The sequence below is a fragment of the Carassius auratus genome, chromosome 17 (genome assembly GCF_003368295.1).
Source record: "Carassius auratus strain Wakin chromosome 17, ASM336829v1, whole genome shotgun sequence".
Classification (NCBI taxonomy): domain Eukaryota; kingdom Metazoa; phylum Chordata; class Actinopteri; order Cypriniformes; family Cyprinidae; genus Carassius; species Carassius auratus.
The window spans coordinates 2942688-2961597 of NC_039259.1; the positions used below are offsets into that span (position 1 = coordinate 2942688).

Below are 18910 nucleotides of genomic sequence, written 5' to 3' on the forward strand. Positions count from 1 at the left end.
TCATCGAGAAACCTTATCTCTCAGCGCTTCTTTCTAGAGTGCTGAAACTGAATAATTTACCAGGACTTAAACCCATTCATTGCTATTGCAGGGTTCAATGGGACCGCGAGGGGAGCAGGGCCAACCAGGACAAATGGGACCACCAGGCCCACAGGGCCCTAATGGACTGTCTATTCCTGGTGAACCAGTAAGTAAAGCACAAAACTATGTCCATTGCCATTTTTCAACATATAATATAATTAGTCATTATTGAGGCCTTTCTTAAGCCCAAAATACTGAAATAAACATGAACCATCAAAAATGGTTTTAGTTAACTGGAATTGAGCTGAAATAGAATAAAATACAAATATAAGGTTAAACTCACAATTTTAAAACATGATTGAAAATTTGAAATTAAAAGAACGTTTATGTGCTAAAATTCTAAAAATGAAAACCATGTATCATAGAAAGCATACCAAAATTATTACAATAAAAATATTAAAATAAAAGCTAATTCAAGCAAATATGAATAAATGCTATATTAGTATGTAAACGATACTAAAATAACAATATTTTGAAAAACAGGAAATGCTTCTCGTAAAAAATAAATAAAAAATGTATTCCATCCTATAAATATTAAGTATTCCGTCATAATAAATATTATATGATTTTTTAAAATGTAAAAATCCACAGGTTTCTACAAATATGCTGGTATTTTATTTACTGATTTGAATGTCAAATTAACACACCCAAAGGGCACAGGGGAGGGATTTCATGTTTTTAAAACTAGCCATATGTTACTATTTTTATGTTATTTTATATTTCTCTTTTTTTTTTTTGCTTTTAAACAAGTTATGGGACACCGGTTTCTACTCTATTCATGGAAAGTGTCTTCTATTTCACTTTCCTGGGACATTAAACTCCTGGACCTGTCTGGCTACAGTACTGTATAGCGCGGGTGTAATTTATGACTAAAAGCTTCAGGCCCATTTGTTTAATGGAGCCAGTGCTCAGTCGCCCCCTCACCCCTCGTGCACATACAGCTGAGATGTAAATTCCATTAAATGTCATGTAACAGAGGAATCGGTGTAAAAGTTTGCTTCTTTTCTTCCGTTTTCAGGGGCGGCCTGGACCTAAGGGAGACCCCGGTGACCCAGGTTCACCTGGACAGCGGGTAAGTGCTTTTTGGTTTGAGCTGTTTTTAAGCACTTTTAAATTGTGTTGTAATGGATTCTGGAAGGTTTCTGCAGTGTGGGATTTAGAAGATTTAATATGTTTATGAGATAAATGGCTTTATGATTACATTCATGCTTAAAAAACAATCATCAAACACAACTCACATCCTCTTAAACCACACAGCTTTTTAGCAGAATGATTGCTAACACCTTCATCATAACGTCATTTTATTTCTGACTTCCAAAAGAAATACACAGTCAGAAACACAAATGCCTGTACTTATTGCTGTACAGGATGGAGGCCCTTTTACTTTGCAAGAAGTTTATTTGAATGTATTCATATAGTTTAGTACAACCTTCCTTCTCTTCCATGGAAAGGTTTAGTTTAGTCATATCCTGACTATGTTTAAAAGTGCTAATGTTTAATCCACGAACAGCTAAATGGTTGTTTGATACAAAACCCCATATTTTGAAACAACCACCGTTGTGACCAATGACATTAAGGATTTTTCCTTTCTTCCAAGGGCTCGATTGGTGCTCCAGGTCCAGTTGGCCCTGTTGGACCTTCTGGAGCAAGGGTAAGATATGTTTCTTAAGTGCACCTTGAACTGGTTTAAAAGTGCATGTTTCCAGTTTTAGCTTTTGCTATCTTAATTGTATTTTCTGTGTTGTTATACCAGTTCAGTGGGTTGTGTTGGGCCCCTCTCAAGGGTGTCTTTAAACTTTCTCCATATTGAACGAATCTTTGCTAATGCTATTAGTTGGGCATCTTGTTCAGTTCATGATGGCATATGTTTTTGTTCAGGGTCCACCTGGAAATGAAGGCCCGTCTGGACCAAGAGGTCCGTCGGGAGCAATGGTATGTAATGTGCAAGCTTTTGAGTATCTGATGAGTGTAAGACTGTCATGTCAGCTAAAGTATTGGCAGTACAGCACATGCATCCCATTTCCTGTTATTCCATAATAATGTCCAAGCAAACACAAGCAAACAAACAAACCCAAACATTAACTGCACAGTAACTGAATGTACTTTGTTAATATTGTCCAGTACTCATTTGTGTAATTAAACTATAACAGCATCACCAGGAGCCACTGCAATTGATATTCTAAGTTATTACCCAGTAAGAATTTAAATGTGCATGTTATATATTTATTGAGAAAATATAAATGTAAAAATGAATTCAAACAATGAATAAAAACTAAAATAGTATTTCAGTGATATTAAAGCAACTGCTTTTTATTTCAAGGTTACCTTGCTTCTGGTTTTCTGTGTTAATTATTGTAAATGAGCCTGATTTTGTGAGTTCAGGCTCTTTGTCAGTATTTTATATGAGTGATGCTTAATGAGATGAATATTTAAAGGGACCACCAGGATCACCTGGAATGCCAGGAATGACAGGAAAACCAGGAAAACCTGGAGACACTGGCTCTCCGGTATGTAAATTCGACTCATTTTAAATATCATAGCTTCGGAAGACATTTATAGAAATTAATACATGTACAAATTTCAATAGCAAATAAATATATGTGCCATTCAGCCTAATCAAACCTATGGTCACTAGCTAGAGGTGATTTGAGTGATTTTTGACTCATCATTTCTCATTGGTCAATCACAGGGATCTGTTGGCATGAAAGGAGAGAAGGGTGGAAGGGTATGTGTCGCTTTCATACAATTTTCATACAGTTTGCATTGAACACCCAGAATAACCTAGCAAACACTTACAATAACTTAGCATCTACCTTGCAATGAACTAGTAACCATTACGAACCAGAACATTGCTGCTGAAAAATCATTTTGCATGAGAAAGAACAATCTAGAATATTATGTTTTCTGTTTTCCAGGGAGATACTGCGTCACAGAATATGATGCGCTCTGTAGCAAGACAAGTCTGCGAACAACTAGTCAGCAGTAAGGCACTTCAGAATAATAACAGGAAATAGCAGACCATTTCAGCCACTGCTGCATCAAGTTTTGTTCATGTTAAAATAGAAAATGTTTCATTTGCTTGTAGGACAAATGAGCAGAATCGACATGATGCTGAACCAGATCCCCAGTAACTACAGGAGTAATAGTCCCGGTCCTTCTGGACCTCCAGGCCCGCCTGGCAACCAGGGACCCCATGGAGAGCCAGGTCAGCCCGGACCCAACGGGTTCCCAGGAAATCCAGGATCGCCTGGGTCTCCAGGAGAAAGAGGTATGCAGTTACCTCACATAGGAAGAAGTCTTGTTAAAGATGGCAAGATAAGGCATCTTTATGTGTCATAGTCATAGAGATGTGAGGGTGGGCTCAAACACCTTGAATTTATTTGTGTATTTATAGGTTTATTTTTATTTTTTCTACCTAAGATTTGCCTCAAAAACTGAAACAAATGTTTGATGCACATGATTGTAATAGATTCCATTTCCCCCCAAAATCATCCTCATGTATATACTGAGTGTTTGGCATTACTGGCAATCAGACACATATGGTTTGCTTTTTTAATGCATTTACCGTTAACATCCTAGGACCGCCCGGAGAGAAGGGTGATAGAGGAAACCCAGGCATTGGCACTCAAGGACAGAGAGGATTACCTGGACCTCCTGGTATGTCTTCATGCAACCTAACGCCACCTCAGCCTAACCGGTCCATTTCACTGCTGATTATAGCTAGAGTTTGTACACAGACTTGCCTTTTCAAGGCTTCCAGTTACAGTCTATCCAAAACCTCCTGATTAATGGAACCAATTCTAATTAGCGTTAACATTTATTTAGCAACTGTGATTTCTAAGTTGTTATTCCATATCACAATGTTTCTCATTCTGGGACTATTTAGGCATGATAGATGGACATTAGCGCAAAATGATGAATCATTAAGACATGAATGGCCTGTTACACAACTGCTGCCATTAGTTTTTCCGAATGATCACGAACAGCTTTTCCCCTTGGATTGTTTAGATAGGTTAGCTCCAGCGTGTGCTAACTTCTCATCAAATCATGTTGTGACAGTTGGGATTAAAGGAACCTTAAGAGTGATATGAGAGTAATATTCAGACAAATCCTTTTTCAGATATAAATATATTTAGGGTGTTTTCCTCTCTTGTGCTGTTTATGTATGTTTTTAGCCTTTCCAAAGAATTCCAAAGGATCGAGATCCAGGGGCTGGATTTATAAAAATCTGAAGTTTTCGGTCACACTTTAGTTTGGGGTTCAATTCTCACTATTAACTAACTATTAATAGTAAGGTTGTTAAGTGTAGGTATGGGGTAGGGGTTTTAGCATTAATATGTGCTTCATAAGTACTAATAAACAGCCAATATGCTAGTAATATGCCTTCCACATAAGCAAACAGTTAATAGTGAGAATTGGTCCCCAAAGTAAAGTGTTAGCGAAGTTTCATAAGATTGTAAGTTTGTAAGAAAGTTCAATTCTCAAAAATAATCATTGGAAGTTCTGAAGTATTTATGTAAATTTTTATTCTGAAAACAAAATGACAATTTTAAGCAATATCTGATTTTAAGAGACTCACTGATCAATTCAATGAAAAACACCTTAAAGGCTGTCTCATCTTAAATTACCTTGATAATCTTACTAACTGTGCACAATGTTTTCATCTCGTCTGGTTTGATGGGATTTTAGCACTTGCGTTTTATTTTTTTAAGGTGCCTGGGTATTAGAAATAGCTGTTTTTAATTAATTTGCACTCTGCCATTTTGTGTGCACACAATTACGGTGCAGAAAATTATGTTATTCTAAAATTAAATAAAAATGCAAGGTACCCATTTGACTAATTTTGTAGATGTTATTTAATTCTGAATTCAGCTAATAGTCACGTCTTGTAAATACATGACCATTTTCTACATCATCAATCACTAGCATCACTTCAGAGAAATCATTCAAAACCTTTTTAAAAGTAAAATGTATTATATGTAGCTAGCATTATGTTGTAATGCTTAATTGCAGCAGTTAATATCAAAATATAGGCGGCTATCTTTACTTCAATAAGTTATGATTTTTAAGAAAAGAAAATCAAGAATTTGAAGAATTTCTTAATTAGAAGAAAAAATACAAAACAAATAAATATATTCTTAAGAAATATATTTTAGAATTCCAAATAATAATAATAAAAAAAAAAATCCCCAAGAAAAATATAAAGAAAATAGAAGTATGTTCATGACAGAATACATTCCATTATAAGTGGAACATCTGTGTTCTTCAGATGACGTGGATGGAAAACTGCATTACACGCAGCAGATCCACTCTCAGGGCAATCAGCACTCTTATTTCCTGCTGGCTGTACCTTAATCAACTGTCAAAATTATCTTACTGTTCAGTTCAAATTTGAAATGATCTCAAATGATCTCATGATCTCGAGACATCTGTGGGTGGTTGATTCAGTAAGACTTGTTGTCTAAACATTGGTCATTTATGCTTGTTCAGAATTACCAAAAAAGAGTCTTTAACAGGACAGATAAATGAAATCAGAAGCAGGCACATTCTTTTATGGTTACAATTCCTAGGTTCCTCTGTGTTATCGTGCCACATCTTTCTCCTGCAATTTGTTGCTGTTCAAGTCAAGTCACATTTAGTCATATAGCGCTTTATACAAAGCAGCTTCACTCACTATAAAAATGTTGCAAATGTTAACACAACTCAATAATTATGAATTTCTTGAACTTGAATTTCATAGTCTCATTGTTCGGTTTAATTTAGTTCAATGTTGATACAATTCGGTTCAATGACAGTGTCAATGTTGTGATGCTCATGATTTATACAATTTATTCAGTTCAAGTTTATTGTTTAGCTTGTTTTTTCTAGTTTTCTAGTTCTAGTCACTCATGATAATATTTCTGGGTAACACTTTAATATAGGGACCAATTCTCACTACTAACTAGTTGCTTATTAGTATGCCTATTATTAATGCTTATAATGCACATAGGGCCCTATCATACATCTAGTTAGTTTCAGCCCGACGCAGTTCTCATATTCCCATCCTGCGCCACGTTGTTTAAATAGCAAATCCATTTGTGCGCTCTTGGGTGTGAAAATGAGGTATGTTCAGGCGCATTGCTGGCCTACATGTCATAATGTATAGTCATCGCGTATATCAGAATTAGGGTACCTAGTTTAACCATCGTTAAACTAGCAAAAGTGGTTTCGGACCCATTTATACCCGTCGTTACACTAGCAAAAGTGGTTTCGGACCCATTTATACCCGTCGTTACACTAGCAAAAGTGGATTCGGACCCATTTATACCCGTCGTTACACTAGCAAAAGTTGTTTCGGACCCATTTATACCCGTCGTTACACTAGCAAAAGTGGGTTCGGACCCATTTATACCCGTCGTTACACTTGCAAAAGTGGATTCGGACCCAATTATACCCGTCGTTACACTAGCAAAAGTGAGTTCGGACCCATTTATACCCGTCGTTACACTAGCAAAAGTGGGTTCGGACCCATTTATACCCGTCGTTACACTAGCAAAAGTGAGTTCGGACCCATTTATACCCGTCGTTACACTAGCAAAAGTGAGTTCGGACCCATTTATACCCGTCGTTACACTAGCAAAAGTGGGTTCGGACCCAATTATACCCGTCGTTACACTAGCAAAAGTGAGTTCGGACCCATTTATTTATTCGGACGGGTCGTTACACTACCCGTCGTTACACTAGCAAAAGTGAGTTCGGACCCATTTATACCCGTCGTTACACTAGCAAAAGTGGTTTCAGACCCATTTATACCCGTCGTTACACTAGCAAAAGTGGGTTCGGACCCATTTATACCCGTCGTTACACTAGCAAAAGTGGATTCGGACCCATTTATACCCGTCGTTACACTAGCAAAAGTGGATTCGACCCATTTATTCCCGTCGTTACACTAGCAGAAGTGGGTTCGGACCCAATTATACCCGTCGTTACACTAGCAAAAGTGAGTTCGGACCCATTTATACCCGTCGTTACACTAGCAAAAGTGGGTTCGGACCCATTTATACCCGTCGTTACACTAGCAAAAGTGGTTTCGGACCCATTTATACCCGTCGTTACACTAGCAAAAGTGGATTCGGACCCATTTATACCCGTCGTTACACTAGCAAAAGTGGATTCGGACCCATTTATACCCGTCGTTACACTAGCAAAAGTGGATTCGGACCCAATTATACCCGTCGTTACACTAGCAAAAGTGAGTTCGGACCCATTTATACCCGTCGTTACACTAGCAAAAGTGGGTTCGGACCCATTTATACCCGTCGTTACACTAGCAAAAGTGGGTTCGGACCCATTTATACCCGTCGTTACACTAGCAAAAGTGGGTTCGGACCCATTTATACCCGTCGTTACACTAGCAAAAGTGGGTTCGGACCCATTTATACCCGTCGTTACACTAGCAAAAGTGAGTTCGGACCCATTTATACCCGTCGTTACACTAGCAAAAGTGAGTTCGGACCCATTTATACCCGTCGTTACACTAGCAAAAGTGGGTTCGGACCCATTTATACCCGTCGTTACACTAGCAAAAGTGGATTCGGACCCAATTATACCCGTCGTTACACTAGCAAAAGTGAGTTCGGACCCATTTATACCCGTCGTTCCACTAGCAAAAGTGGGTTCGGACCCATTTATACCCGTCGTTACACTAGCAAAAGTGGATTCGGACCCAATTATACCCGTCGTTACACTAGCAAAAGTGAGTTCGGACCCATTTATACCCGTCGTTACACTAGCAAAAGTGGGTCCGGACCCATTTATACCCGTCGTTACACTAGCAAAAGTGGTTTCGGACCCATTTATACCCGTCGTTACACTAGCAAAAGTGGTTTCGGACCCATTTATACCCGTCGTTACACTAGCAAAAGTGGATTCGGACCCATTTATACCCGTCGTTACACTAGCAAAAGTGGATTCGGACCCATTTATACCCGTCGTTACACTAGCAAAAGTGGATTCGGACCCAATTATACCCGTCGTTACACTAGCAAAAGTGGATTCGGACCCATTTATACCCGTCGTTACACTAGCAAAAGTGAGTTCGGACCCATTTATACCCGTCGTTGCACTAGCAAAAGTGGGTTCGGACCCATTTATACCCGTCGTTGCACTAGCAAAAGTGGATTCGGACCCATTTATACCCGTCGTTAAACTAGCAAAAGTGGATTCGGACCCAATTATACCCGTCGTTACACTAGCAAAAGTGAGTTCGGACACATTTATACCCGTCGTTACACTAGCAAAAGTGGGTTTGGACCCATTTATACCCGTCGTTACACTAGCAAAAGTGGTTTCGGACCAATTTATACCCGTCGTTACACTAGCAAAAGTGGGTTCGGACCCATTTATACCCGTCGTTACACTAGCAAAAGTGGATTCGGACCCATTTATACCCGTCGTTACACTAGCAAAAGAGGATTCGGACCCATTTATACCCGTCGTTACACTAGCAAAAGTGGATTCGGACCCATTTATACCTGTCGTTACACTAGCAAAAGTGGATCAACCGTTACACTAGCAAAAGTGGTTACAGACCCGTTTATACCCGTCATTACACTAGTAAAAGTGGATTCGGACCCATTTATACCCGTCGTTACACTAGCAAAAGTGGATCCGTCGTTACACTAGCAAAAGTGGATTCGGACCCATTTATACCCGTCGTTACACTAGCAAAAGTGGTTGCGGACCCATTTATACCTGTCGTTACACTAGCAAAAGTGGATTCGGATCCATTTATACCCGTCGTTACACTAGCAAAAGTGGATTCGGACCCATTTATACCCGTCGTTACACTAGCAAAAGTGGACTCTGACCCATTTATACCCGTCGTTACACTAGCAAAAGTGGACTCGGACCCATTTATACCCATCGTTACACTTGCAAAAGTGGACTCTGACCCATTTATACCCATCGTTACACTAGCAAAAGTGGATTCGGACCCATTTATACCCATCGTTACACTAGCAAAAGTGGATTTGGACCCATTTATACCCGTCGTTACACTAGCAAAAGTGGATTCGGACCCAATTATACCCGTCGTTACACTAGCAAAAGTGAGTTCGGACCCATTTATACCCGTCGTTACACTAGCAAAAGTGGGTTCGGACCCATTTATACCCGTCGTTACACTAGCAAAAGTGGTTTCGGACCCATTTATACCCGTCGTTACACTAGCAAAAGTGGGTTCGGACCCATTTATACCCGTCGTTGCACTAGCAAAAGTGGATTCGGACCCATTTATACCCGTCGTTAAACTAGCAAAAGTGGATTCGGACCCAATTATACCCGTCGTTACACTAGCAAAAGTGAGTTCGGACACATTTATACCCGTCGTTACACTAGCAAAAGTGGGTTTGGACCCATTTATACCCTTCGTTACACTAGCAAAAGTGGTTTCGGACCAATTTATACCCGTCGTTACACTAGCAAAAGTGGGTTCGGACCCATTTATACCCGTCGTTACACTAGCAAAAGTGGATTCGGACCCATTTATACCCGTCGTTACACTAGCAAAAGTGGGTTTGGACCCATTTATACCTGTCGTTACACTAGCAAAAGAGGATTCGGACCCATTTATACCCGTCGTTACACTAGCAAAAGTGGATTCGGACCCATTTATACCTGTCGTTACACTAGCAAAAGTGGATCAACCGTTACACTAGCAAAAGTGGTTTCAGACCCATTTATACCCGTCGTTACACTAGCAAAAGTGGACTCGGACCCATTTATACCCGTCGTTACACTAGCAAAAGTGGATCCGTCGTTACACTAGCAAAAGTGGATGCGGACCCATTTATTCCCGTCGTTACACTAGCAAAAGTGGTTGCGGACCCATTTATACCTGTCGTTACACTAGCAAAATTGGAATCGGACCCATTTATACCCGTCGTTACACTAGCAATAGTGGATTCTGACCCATTTATACCTGTTGTTACACTAGCAAAAGTGGATTCGGACCCATTTATACCCGTCGTTACACTAGAAAAAAGTGGATTCGGACCCATTTATACCCATCGTTACACTAGCAAAAGTGGATTCGGACCCATTTATACCCGTCGTTACACTAGAAAAAAGTGGATTCGGACCCATTTATACCCATCGTTACACTAGCAAAACGGGATTCGGACACGCCCTGATTGCACCTGCACCGTAAGCTTTGGACCATGTGCTTAGATTGTTAAAATAAGGCCCATGATCTACATGACCATATTCTACATCCTAAATCCTACTCAATAACTAAACTTAACAAATACCATACTAACTTATAAGCAGCAAATTAGTAGTTTATTGTGTCACAAGTTGTAGTTAATGGTTTGTTGATAGAGAGAATTGAACCTTAAAATGAAGTGTGACCTATTTCTGAATATTCATAAATATGTAAACCCCTTGCCTGTTTGGGACCAATGCAAAAGTTGTCACAGAAGTTATAACAGTAATTATCTGCACCCATTCATCCTGATACATGAAAACCTGGAAACAATTCTGTTTTCAGTAAACAAGGCACTTCCATTATCATAAGAAGCAAAGCTGGCCAAAGTGGTAGTTTCCATGCTGAGCCCTAATCACAAGGCCCCAAGTAATCCAGTTATTATTGGAGAGAATTTGTACAGACATGTTTCACGTTCTGAGCGCAATCTCTCCTGATTAATTCATCCCAGTGCAACATAAAGGGTCTGAATAAAGTATTGTCTTCATGGTAACTACAACAACACTCAGTTCAACAATCACAATTTTGCACTTTTTCCAGGGGATGCATTCTATTACTATTCACTCAGCTAATGTAAAACCATGCATTTCCAGGAGCTAGAAAACTATTAAGAAGTGGAAACATCTCCCTGGTGCAAGCAATGCCAAGACCCCTTTGTAAATGAAATACACAGTGATCGTATACGTACAGTAGTAGGAAGTTTGTGGTTACTCACTGTTTGCAGTTTGACTTGTGTTTTCTGCGGAGGCTTTATTGGCAACACATGTGCTGACTTCAGAGTGCACGAGAGCGAGAGTCAGACAGCATTCCAGTTTGGTTTATACCGTCTAGACAGAAAAAGGTTGGGGAGGCAGATTTACCCCTTCTCCCTTTTAATTAAGCAGTCAAAGTATTTAAATTACAGAGCTCAAACTAAATTTCCCCATCTGCATCAAGTGTAAACCAAAAGCAAAAGTAAAGTACACTTTCTTACACCTCCTGTCTTTCCAGGACCACCGGGGCAGTCTCAGGTAGGACCCCCTGGTCCCTCAGGCTCAGCGGGGCCCCGAGGCCCACCAGGGCGGCAGGGTGGACCCGGAGTCAGAGGACCACCTGGACCTCCAGGATATTGTGACTCCTCTCAGTGTGCAGGTATCCCTTACAATGGACAGGGTTACCCAGGTAAGCAGAGTACGGTTGAGTGATTGACTTGAACTCTGTCTCAAAACCTAGTGAGCTGTCTTGTTGAGTTGTGTTGAGCTTCTAAAGGAAACGGAACCCTCAAATAATTTGAAAACAATTGATTCCAATGGAATTTGATGTTAACATGTTGCTAAGCTAAGAACACAAAAATTGGGTAATACAGTGAAAATTACTAGGTGTGACCCCGGATAGTCCACAAATCGATGCTTAGATTCGAGAAGCCTGATTCAGCTACCAATCTCACAGTCAAATATTCGCAGAGCTGCTATGATCATGCCATTTTGGCTATATCATGGTACTCAATGTCTAATTTCACATAGAATAGCATAAAGCTTTGTTCTCACTTATAGAATTCAAAGGAAATGTATTGTCTTACTAAACAAATCTGAAAACTTTAATGTGAACAGAAATTCTTTGTTACAAATAGACATAACACCATTGATATATAATGTAATACAATATCACGCACGTCCTGATTTTGCTGAGTTAGATGTGTTCCTAGGTCAACATAATTTGTTGACCCTGGAACAACATTTTACTCCAAAAATGTATTCTTGACCATATCCCTACACCTAAACCTAACCTTAACCATGAGTAATCCCTAAAATCAGAGGAAATGATAGATGAATGACACTGATGTACAAGCACCAAGCAGTGATTTTAAGCATAAACTTCACAAAATCTATAAACTGGTTCTTCAAATCTGATTGGTTAATCACAATGTTGTTCCAGGGACAGCAAAGATGTTGTCCCAGGATCATGTCTCACTTGGTAAAATCAGGTTCTACGAACAATATCACAGATGACAAAAAGACACAAAATTAGATCAGTTAACCTAAAAATGCTTTGATGTGTTGAAGTGAGAACTTGATAAATCAAGGTCATTTAGTAAAAGCAGCATAATGCTGTCTAGCTAGGCAGCTCAGCGGGGTTTGGAACAGAGCTCTTGAGTAAGCGGCTAATCATATGATTTCTGTCTCTTTGCTTAACAATACAGCTAATCGATGAATAATTGCATGTTTATAGTTTTGTTTTACACTTTTGACGGTAGTGGTTTTGCCACTGGGATGAACTAACACAATCTTTAACCCATTTCAGGTTTTGCATAGTTTGCTATCTAGACTGCCTGATCCCTTGCACATCCCGCGTCAGCGAGATTAGCACTCGCTCCGAGCTAATAAGGATAACCACCATGGATATGATTGCTGAATATTTGCTGGCCAACTCTTAAAAAAAACAAAAACAAAACCCAATCAAACCAAAGAAAGGACTGGACTGCCACTAACACCAGCTGTGCGCTACTATATCATACTGGAGCCAGTGATGGTTATATACCCGTGGCCCGTTTGCATCTAGAGCAGCAAGAAAGAGCTTCGTTTTGCTGAGAACGCATGTGAAACTACTAACAATGAGCATTTATGTTAACAGTGTTCAACAGTGGTAGCTCTTTATGAGGGTGAGATGACTGTAAATAAACTAATTGTGCCTTGTAAATGTTAATCGGTGACACAGTGGGCTAAAGTTAACAGGTTAACAGCAGTGATCAAGCTTGCTCCTGATAACTTGCTTCTTGCTGATGTTTCATTTTCTTTTGTGGTTTTTCATCTTTGATGATATATGTAGGCAACGCTCAGGTTAAAAATGCAGTGTGTGCCATTAGCATATGTAACCATGAAGTTTTAGGTATATTTGCAGAGTGCTACGGTTATCTTTCATTGTTTGATATTGTGATTTCTATACTTATATGAACCCTCACAGCAAGTTCTCACAAATGCATTCTTTTTATACAAGTATGTTAGATTAGTTATAGTTTAAGGGGGGAAAATCGAACACAAGGTTGTGGACAACCGCCATATGGGTTTAGTTTTTGATTAGTATAGGACTTTTTGTATTACTTTTTGTATAAATATATATATATATTATTAACACTATGTATGAATGAAGAGTTGAAATGACATGCTGGAACACAAAAGCACATGCTCAGCTGGCCAAATAATATTTCCAAGCAGGCCCCTACCAGCCAGAACCTGACACCTACGTAGTGCCCATTCCAGCCCAGCCGTCGGAAGATATCCAGACACCAGGTTTACGAAACCAGCGTGGAAAAAGATCGCTATCAAGAAAGGAAGCTAAAAGAATAGAATCATAGGGTGAAAGAGTATCTTCAGTACTGTCAAAAACTGCATTTAAGTCCAAATCAAGCCTTGTTCACATGCACATTTAGCACAGTCGAGTGGAGAGGCTCTCATTTTCTCGTAAGAAACCTGTGTGCTTGCCGACGGTTTCACAGTGTGTCTTTGCTTGTAACATAACTGCACTTTGTATTTGTAACAAACTCCTGTTCAGTACCATGTCCTATAACACTACAAACTGATTCCTTGCACATTTGTGTGTAAACGTGCTTGCTTCAGTGCAATGTGTTGTTGTCGTCATTCTTTCTCTCTTTAGGAAAATGGCAAACGGTTACCTTAATTCTTAGACCTGGCTTTTGTTTTGTTATCCTAAACCGAATATTTATCTGTTGTATACCAACTCACACCAAAAGAAGAATTGCATGCCTGTGTTGTATATTTAGTAAGGACGTTTACAATCAGAATATAGTTGTTTTTTTCCAATGATATCAGTTGAAATGCAGTTGGAATTTGTTGCAAGTCTATTGACATAGAATAATTTTTTTCATGTCTGAATTGCACATTGTGAATTCCACAGCCTTATGTTCTTATTTATTTCTGAATCAGAAGAGGCATTTTTCAATAAAACTACTGAAAATGTTTAATTACTGTGTCATTTGTTCAATCATTAGTACACTGCATTGTAGCTCCTAAATTTGGGATGCAGAATTGTGAATTGAATCCGAATTAAATTCTGAGAAATGCCCTCAAACGTCAAAAGTCTATCTTTTAATAATCCAGTTCATTTCTATTTATGAAAAATCCATAGCCATGGACATAATCATAGTCAAATGAACCATAACATGTTATGATTCACAAAAATGATCAATATTTATGCCCAAGGTCAGAAAAAAATAAAATAAAATAGAACTACCTAAATATTGCCAAAGCTATTCTTTATGGGTTAAATCAGGTACAAAAGCTCTTCAAGGTACCAGCTGCATGTTACCACTTACAGTGACCTCTATACAGTGGTGGAACTTTTAATTCCAAAGTAAACAAAAATGTGGAGACGATCAGATGTTCTTGAAAATGCCAGACGATCATTAAGGTTTGTTCTGCTACATTGGAACTGTACAAGTAATCATTGTAAGAAATCACCATTTGCACTCTGAGATTTATTTGACACATTAAAGGCAAACAGTCATTATTTGATATCTGATAGGAGGATATTTTGAGAAGGTTCTCCTCAAACATACTTCTGAACTGCTCGTCTGTTTCAGTGGATATCAAGACTTTTCGAACAAAGGAACATCAAGGAGATCTGAATAAATGAAAACGGGGCATGCTGCCAATGCTGGATTACATAACTTGCTTAGACACTTTTAAATGCAGAATCTTTCTTTCTTTTCCTTTTTTTTTCTTTTTCCTTGAAATTTAAACTCTGATGCTGTTGTCCATCACACGAGTAAATGTTTATAAAAGCCATATTTTTTATAATTTAGGGTGAAATATTACATCCAAACCACCATGGGAGTAAAATTCCATTTTACTAAGCTCTTCATATATATATTTGCCAACATGAAAGTTCCAGCTTCTAGCATATCAACCTTTCTTTTATTCAAGGAATGGTTGAGAGTCATCAGTCATTAAAAAGGCTTTTCATAGTCAACCTATAACAAAGCAACAGGAGTTTATAAGAAAGCCCAATAAAAAGCCGTCTATTAGCCGTCTTATTCATACAGTTTTCATCAGAAACTCTAGCAACATCCTCAGTTTGTTGGCTTGTCCTAGCAGCTGTGGAGCCCCTTAGGGGCTCTCCTGTTTTCATGGTGTTTCCTCAAATACATGTGCTCTCAATTAGAGCTGACTGTTTTATGTGGGCTCTTTTCTTCCATCTTAAACCTAAACTGAAAAAAAAAAAATCCTTTCAAAGCATTTGCCACAAATGGTCTATACCTCTGTGTACGTCAACTCTTTCATCTGTTTCAAAGGTAAGTAGTTAACTTTGATAGTTTCACCTACTGTTTATTTTATTTATTCTGTCTAACTTATAAAATAAAAGCAGAGTACATCGCATAATTATGCTTTTAAAACCCAGATAGGAAATGTTTAGTCATTCAGGAGATTATGTCATAGAAGATGATTTTCAAATCAATTTGTCAGTTACTGCAACATGGTTTATACATCCACACTGCAGTACTATACATCCCATAATTGTGTTTCTAAGTTGCAGGATAATTGTGGGGAACCATGTTCAAATGCAGAACAAGTCTTTAGGCTAAATATATAGTTCAGTTGTCAAACTCTAGTACTGTATATGCAATCTGCAAACAATCACATCATTTACTAAATGGCATTCTGCAGCCAATGAAAATAACTGGTGTTCCTCTGAAACCCTCCACTTCCCCCAGCACCACCTGTCTAGATCTGCTATGGGACTTATGTACTTACTTGCAGCTGTAGCATGTAAACCAATCAATCAATCAATCAATCAATCAATCAGTAACATACTGCAGAATACAGCTACTTTTTACTTTGACTTTTATGTCCACTTAATACAGTACATTTTAAAATGTTGCAGATTTATATAGCTAATCAGAATCTGTGAAATTGTTAAATTATTGAATTACTAATATTTTATTTCCAAAATGTAAACTGAATAATAAGGAAGTTTATTAAAGCTTAATGATAAGAAATAAAGTGTTTTTATTCAGAAATCCAAATATGTATATTTATGAACAATTACAAAGAAATAGTTAATAACATATTGAATTTAACATGATGTAGAAAGATTGAAATAGTATATTCTTGCTAAACTCTAACAATCTTTGTTTTATGACATAAAAAATGGTTTACAGTGTGTAGCTTGAATTCATATTAAGGAGATTTGTGATCAAAATATACTGACTATTTTACAGTTTCTTTTTCATCTCTTTCTGTTTCAACAAAATATAATCAAAACATGTTGTGGGAGTAATAATGTTTTTAGACTGTACAGCTATGAATATAGTGTTGCCTTTGTATTGTATGGTTTTAATAGAATAGAATGGAATATAATAGAATACTACAAACCTCAGCTGCTTGAATAAATAGCAATGCGTTTTGAATGACATGGCACAGATAATTCATTCCCAATCTAACACGTTGCTGATGTTCTCCCAGTTGTGTTTCTCTGAGGGAAGAGCCCTGCACAGAAACATGCTACCAAAAAATGAATCTTTTTTCTAGCTGGGAGTTCAGTCAGTTTACAAATTCCTGTCACAAGAGGATATATAATATTCCTAGTGTGTGTTTGAAATATAAAGTTTATCCTTCAGCCAAGATTACGAAAGAAAATATTCTCATTTATAACTACAAACCAACAATAGGTGCCAAACTACCAAACCCTTTTGCGTCATTTTAAGACAATCCTACAGCACAACCCTGTTTCTAGCAACAACAGTAACTTTACAATGTTTATAATCCTGACAGGGACTGTGTGCTCATCACATTCTTTCACTGAACATTTGTTAAAAAATAAATATGCGGATAAATAAAGAAAAAGTGCCAATCAGTGAAAAATATGATGTTTAGAAATTGATGTTTTCATGAAAGACACAATGTTTCACATTATCCGAACATGACTTCTCAACCGGTTTTAGAGGAAAAATAATGACTGAGCTGATCAAGCATCATTATTGCTCATACTGTAAAAAGGGTTATGATTTTAACAAATCTTTTCCTCATAACATTCGTTCTACAGACTTGTTGAGACGAGTGTATTATTGCTTTTCTTGTAATAGGTGAGATTTCATTTGGCAGATAATAAAGTGATCAAAAATGTTGCAAATATTTCTATTGACCAAATAGGGACCATGATATTATAAGCAACCAACACCCTAGATGCTGCATAGCAACACACCGAAAATCTCAACACAAGCAAACACTGCTCACTTACATTCTTCGAAAAAAAATAATACAAAACTAGTTGTATTACAATGACCTGTTAATGTTCAGCAGACGTGACAGGTGCTTTCCATTTCACGTCACATTTCACGCAGCTTGTCGTTGTGGAACTTTTCAACTGTAGGGATAAAATAGAAACTGTGTGGTCATGCCAATTCCAGTTTGACCCAGCTGGAAGTCTGTGGAAAATTCCTTTGACTTTAATCTTGGCATCGTGGGTGAATCATGGAAAAGCATAAAAGTACCATAATATCCCAGTATCTCTGGGAATCTAAACAGCATTTGATATATTTAGTTATGACAACAACATAAATTGCTTCTGCATGATGTACAGTGCTGGGAAGTAACTGATTACATGTAATCTGGATTACACAATTAGACTTGAAAAATTACAGTGCTGGGTGTAATTGGATTATATTATGTTTTAAAATGCTCATAAACAGATTAAAGTTACATTTACATTTACTGATTTATTGGATGCTTTTATCCAAAGCCACTTTTGAGGACAATAGAAGCAATCAAAACCAACAAAATAGCAATAAGATAAATGTGCCGTGATGCAGTACATGTAGCAACATAGTAGTTTATTTTTTACATTTTTATTCTAATAAATAAAAAGAAAATAAGCAGATAAAATAGAATAAAGGGGGCTAGTGTTAGAGAGTCATGTGTAGATGGAAGAGATATGTTACGTTTGCTTGAAAAAAAGACGTCTCGGTTACATATGGTAACCTTCGTTCCCTGAAGGAGGGAACGGAGATGCAACGTCGGTGACCAACCAACCCCTGACCAATGGGACGAATCCGAAGTATTATTTTCTGAAAAAAAGAGAAAAACAACAACAGTAAGTACAAGCAGATGTAATATTAGTGTGCAATAACTTTAGCCCTCCTGCTCATGTTTTGATGCCGACAGAGATGTCCGCCTATTTATTCTCCTCTTCAAATAATCAGCACCACATAACCTCAGTACCCCCACACTGCAGAACACAAGATCCAGGGGACGTGGTTGGATCCACATCAAGGGGGTGGAGATTGGTATGTTTAGGGGTGGAGATGGGTTGGTTGAGGGGTAGAGATGGTTGGGTTTAGGGATCAGGAGGTGGAGATGGGTAGTGTGGCGGGGGAGGCGTGGTTTAGCGAGGTCTGCAACGGGAGAGAGGGTGCAGCAGACGGAACGCGAGAAGCCAAAGTGAATGTGGATTCGGAAGCGTTCCTCGATCTTTTTGAGAGGACGGCCGAGGCGTGTGGGTGGCCAGAGGATAGCTGGCCGGTCAGAATAATTCCTCTGCTATCTGGGGAGGCCCAGAAGGCTGCTCAACAACTGCCCGTCCAGAACCTCCTGG

The 18910-nt window shown here is 38.4% G+C and overlaps 1 protein-coding gene across 5 annotated transcripts in view; it reads left to right on the forward strand.

The window, feature by feature from the left end:
- The window catches only part of col12a1a (collagen, type XII, alpha 1a), a 73906-nt gene extending 59624 nt beyond the window's left edge, over positions 1-14282 (forward strand). For 3 of the 5 annotated variants that reach the window (XM_026285308.1, XM_026285311.1, XM_026285312.1), the window contains 11 exons: positions 92-187; positions 1100-1153; positions 1679-1732; positions 1960-2013; positions 2517-2588; positions 2771-2806; positions 2997-3063; positions 3167-3349; positions 3661-3738; positions 11315-11485; positions 13513-14282. In XM_026285308.1, coding sequence (XP_026141093.1) covers positions 92-187; positions 1100-1153; positions 1679-1732; positions 1960-2013; positions 2517-2588; positions 2771-2806; positions 2997-3063; positions 3167-3349; positions 3661-3738; positions 11315-11485; positions 13513-13655 — 1008 coding nt within the window. In that variant the 3' untranslated portion in view covers positions 13656-14282. Of the gene's footprint in view, positions 1-91; positions 188-1099; positions 1154-1678; positions 1733-1959; positions 2014-2516; positions 2589-2770; positions 2807-2996; positions 3064-3166; positions 3350-3660; positions 3739-11314; positions 11486-12604 lie in introns of all 5 variants that reach the window. The other 2 variants (XM_026285310.1, XM_026285309.1) reach the window with 2 other exon arrangements.
- Positions 14283-18910: the final 4628 nt, after the last annotated feature.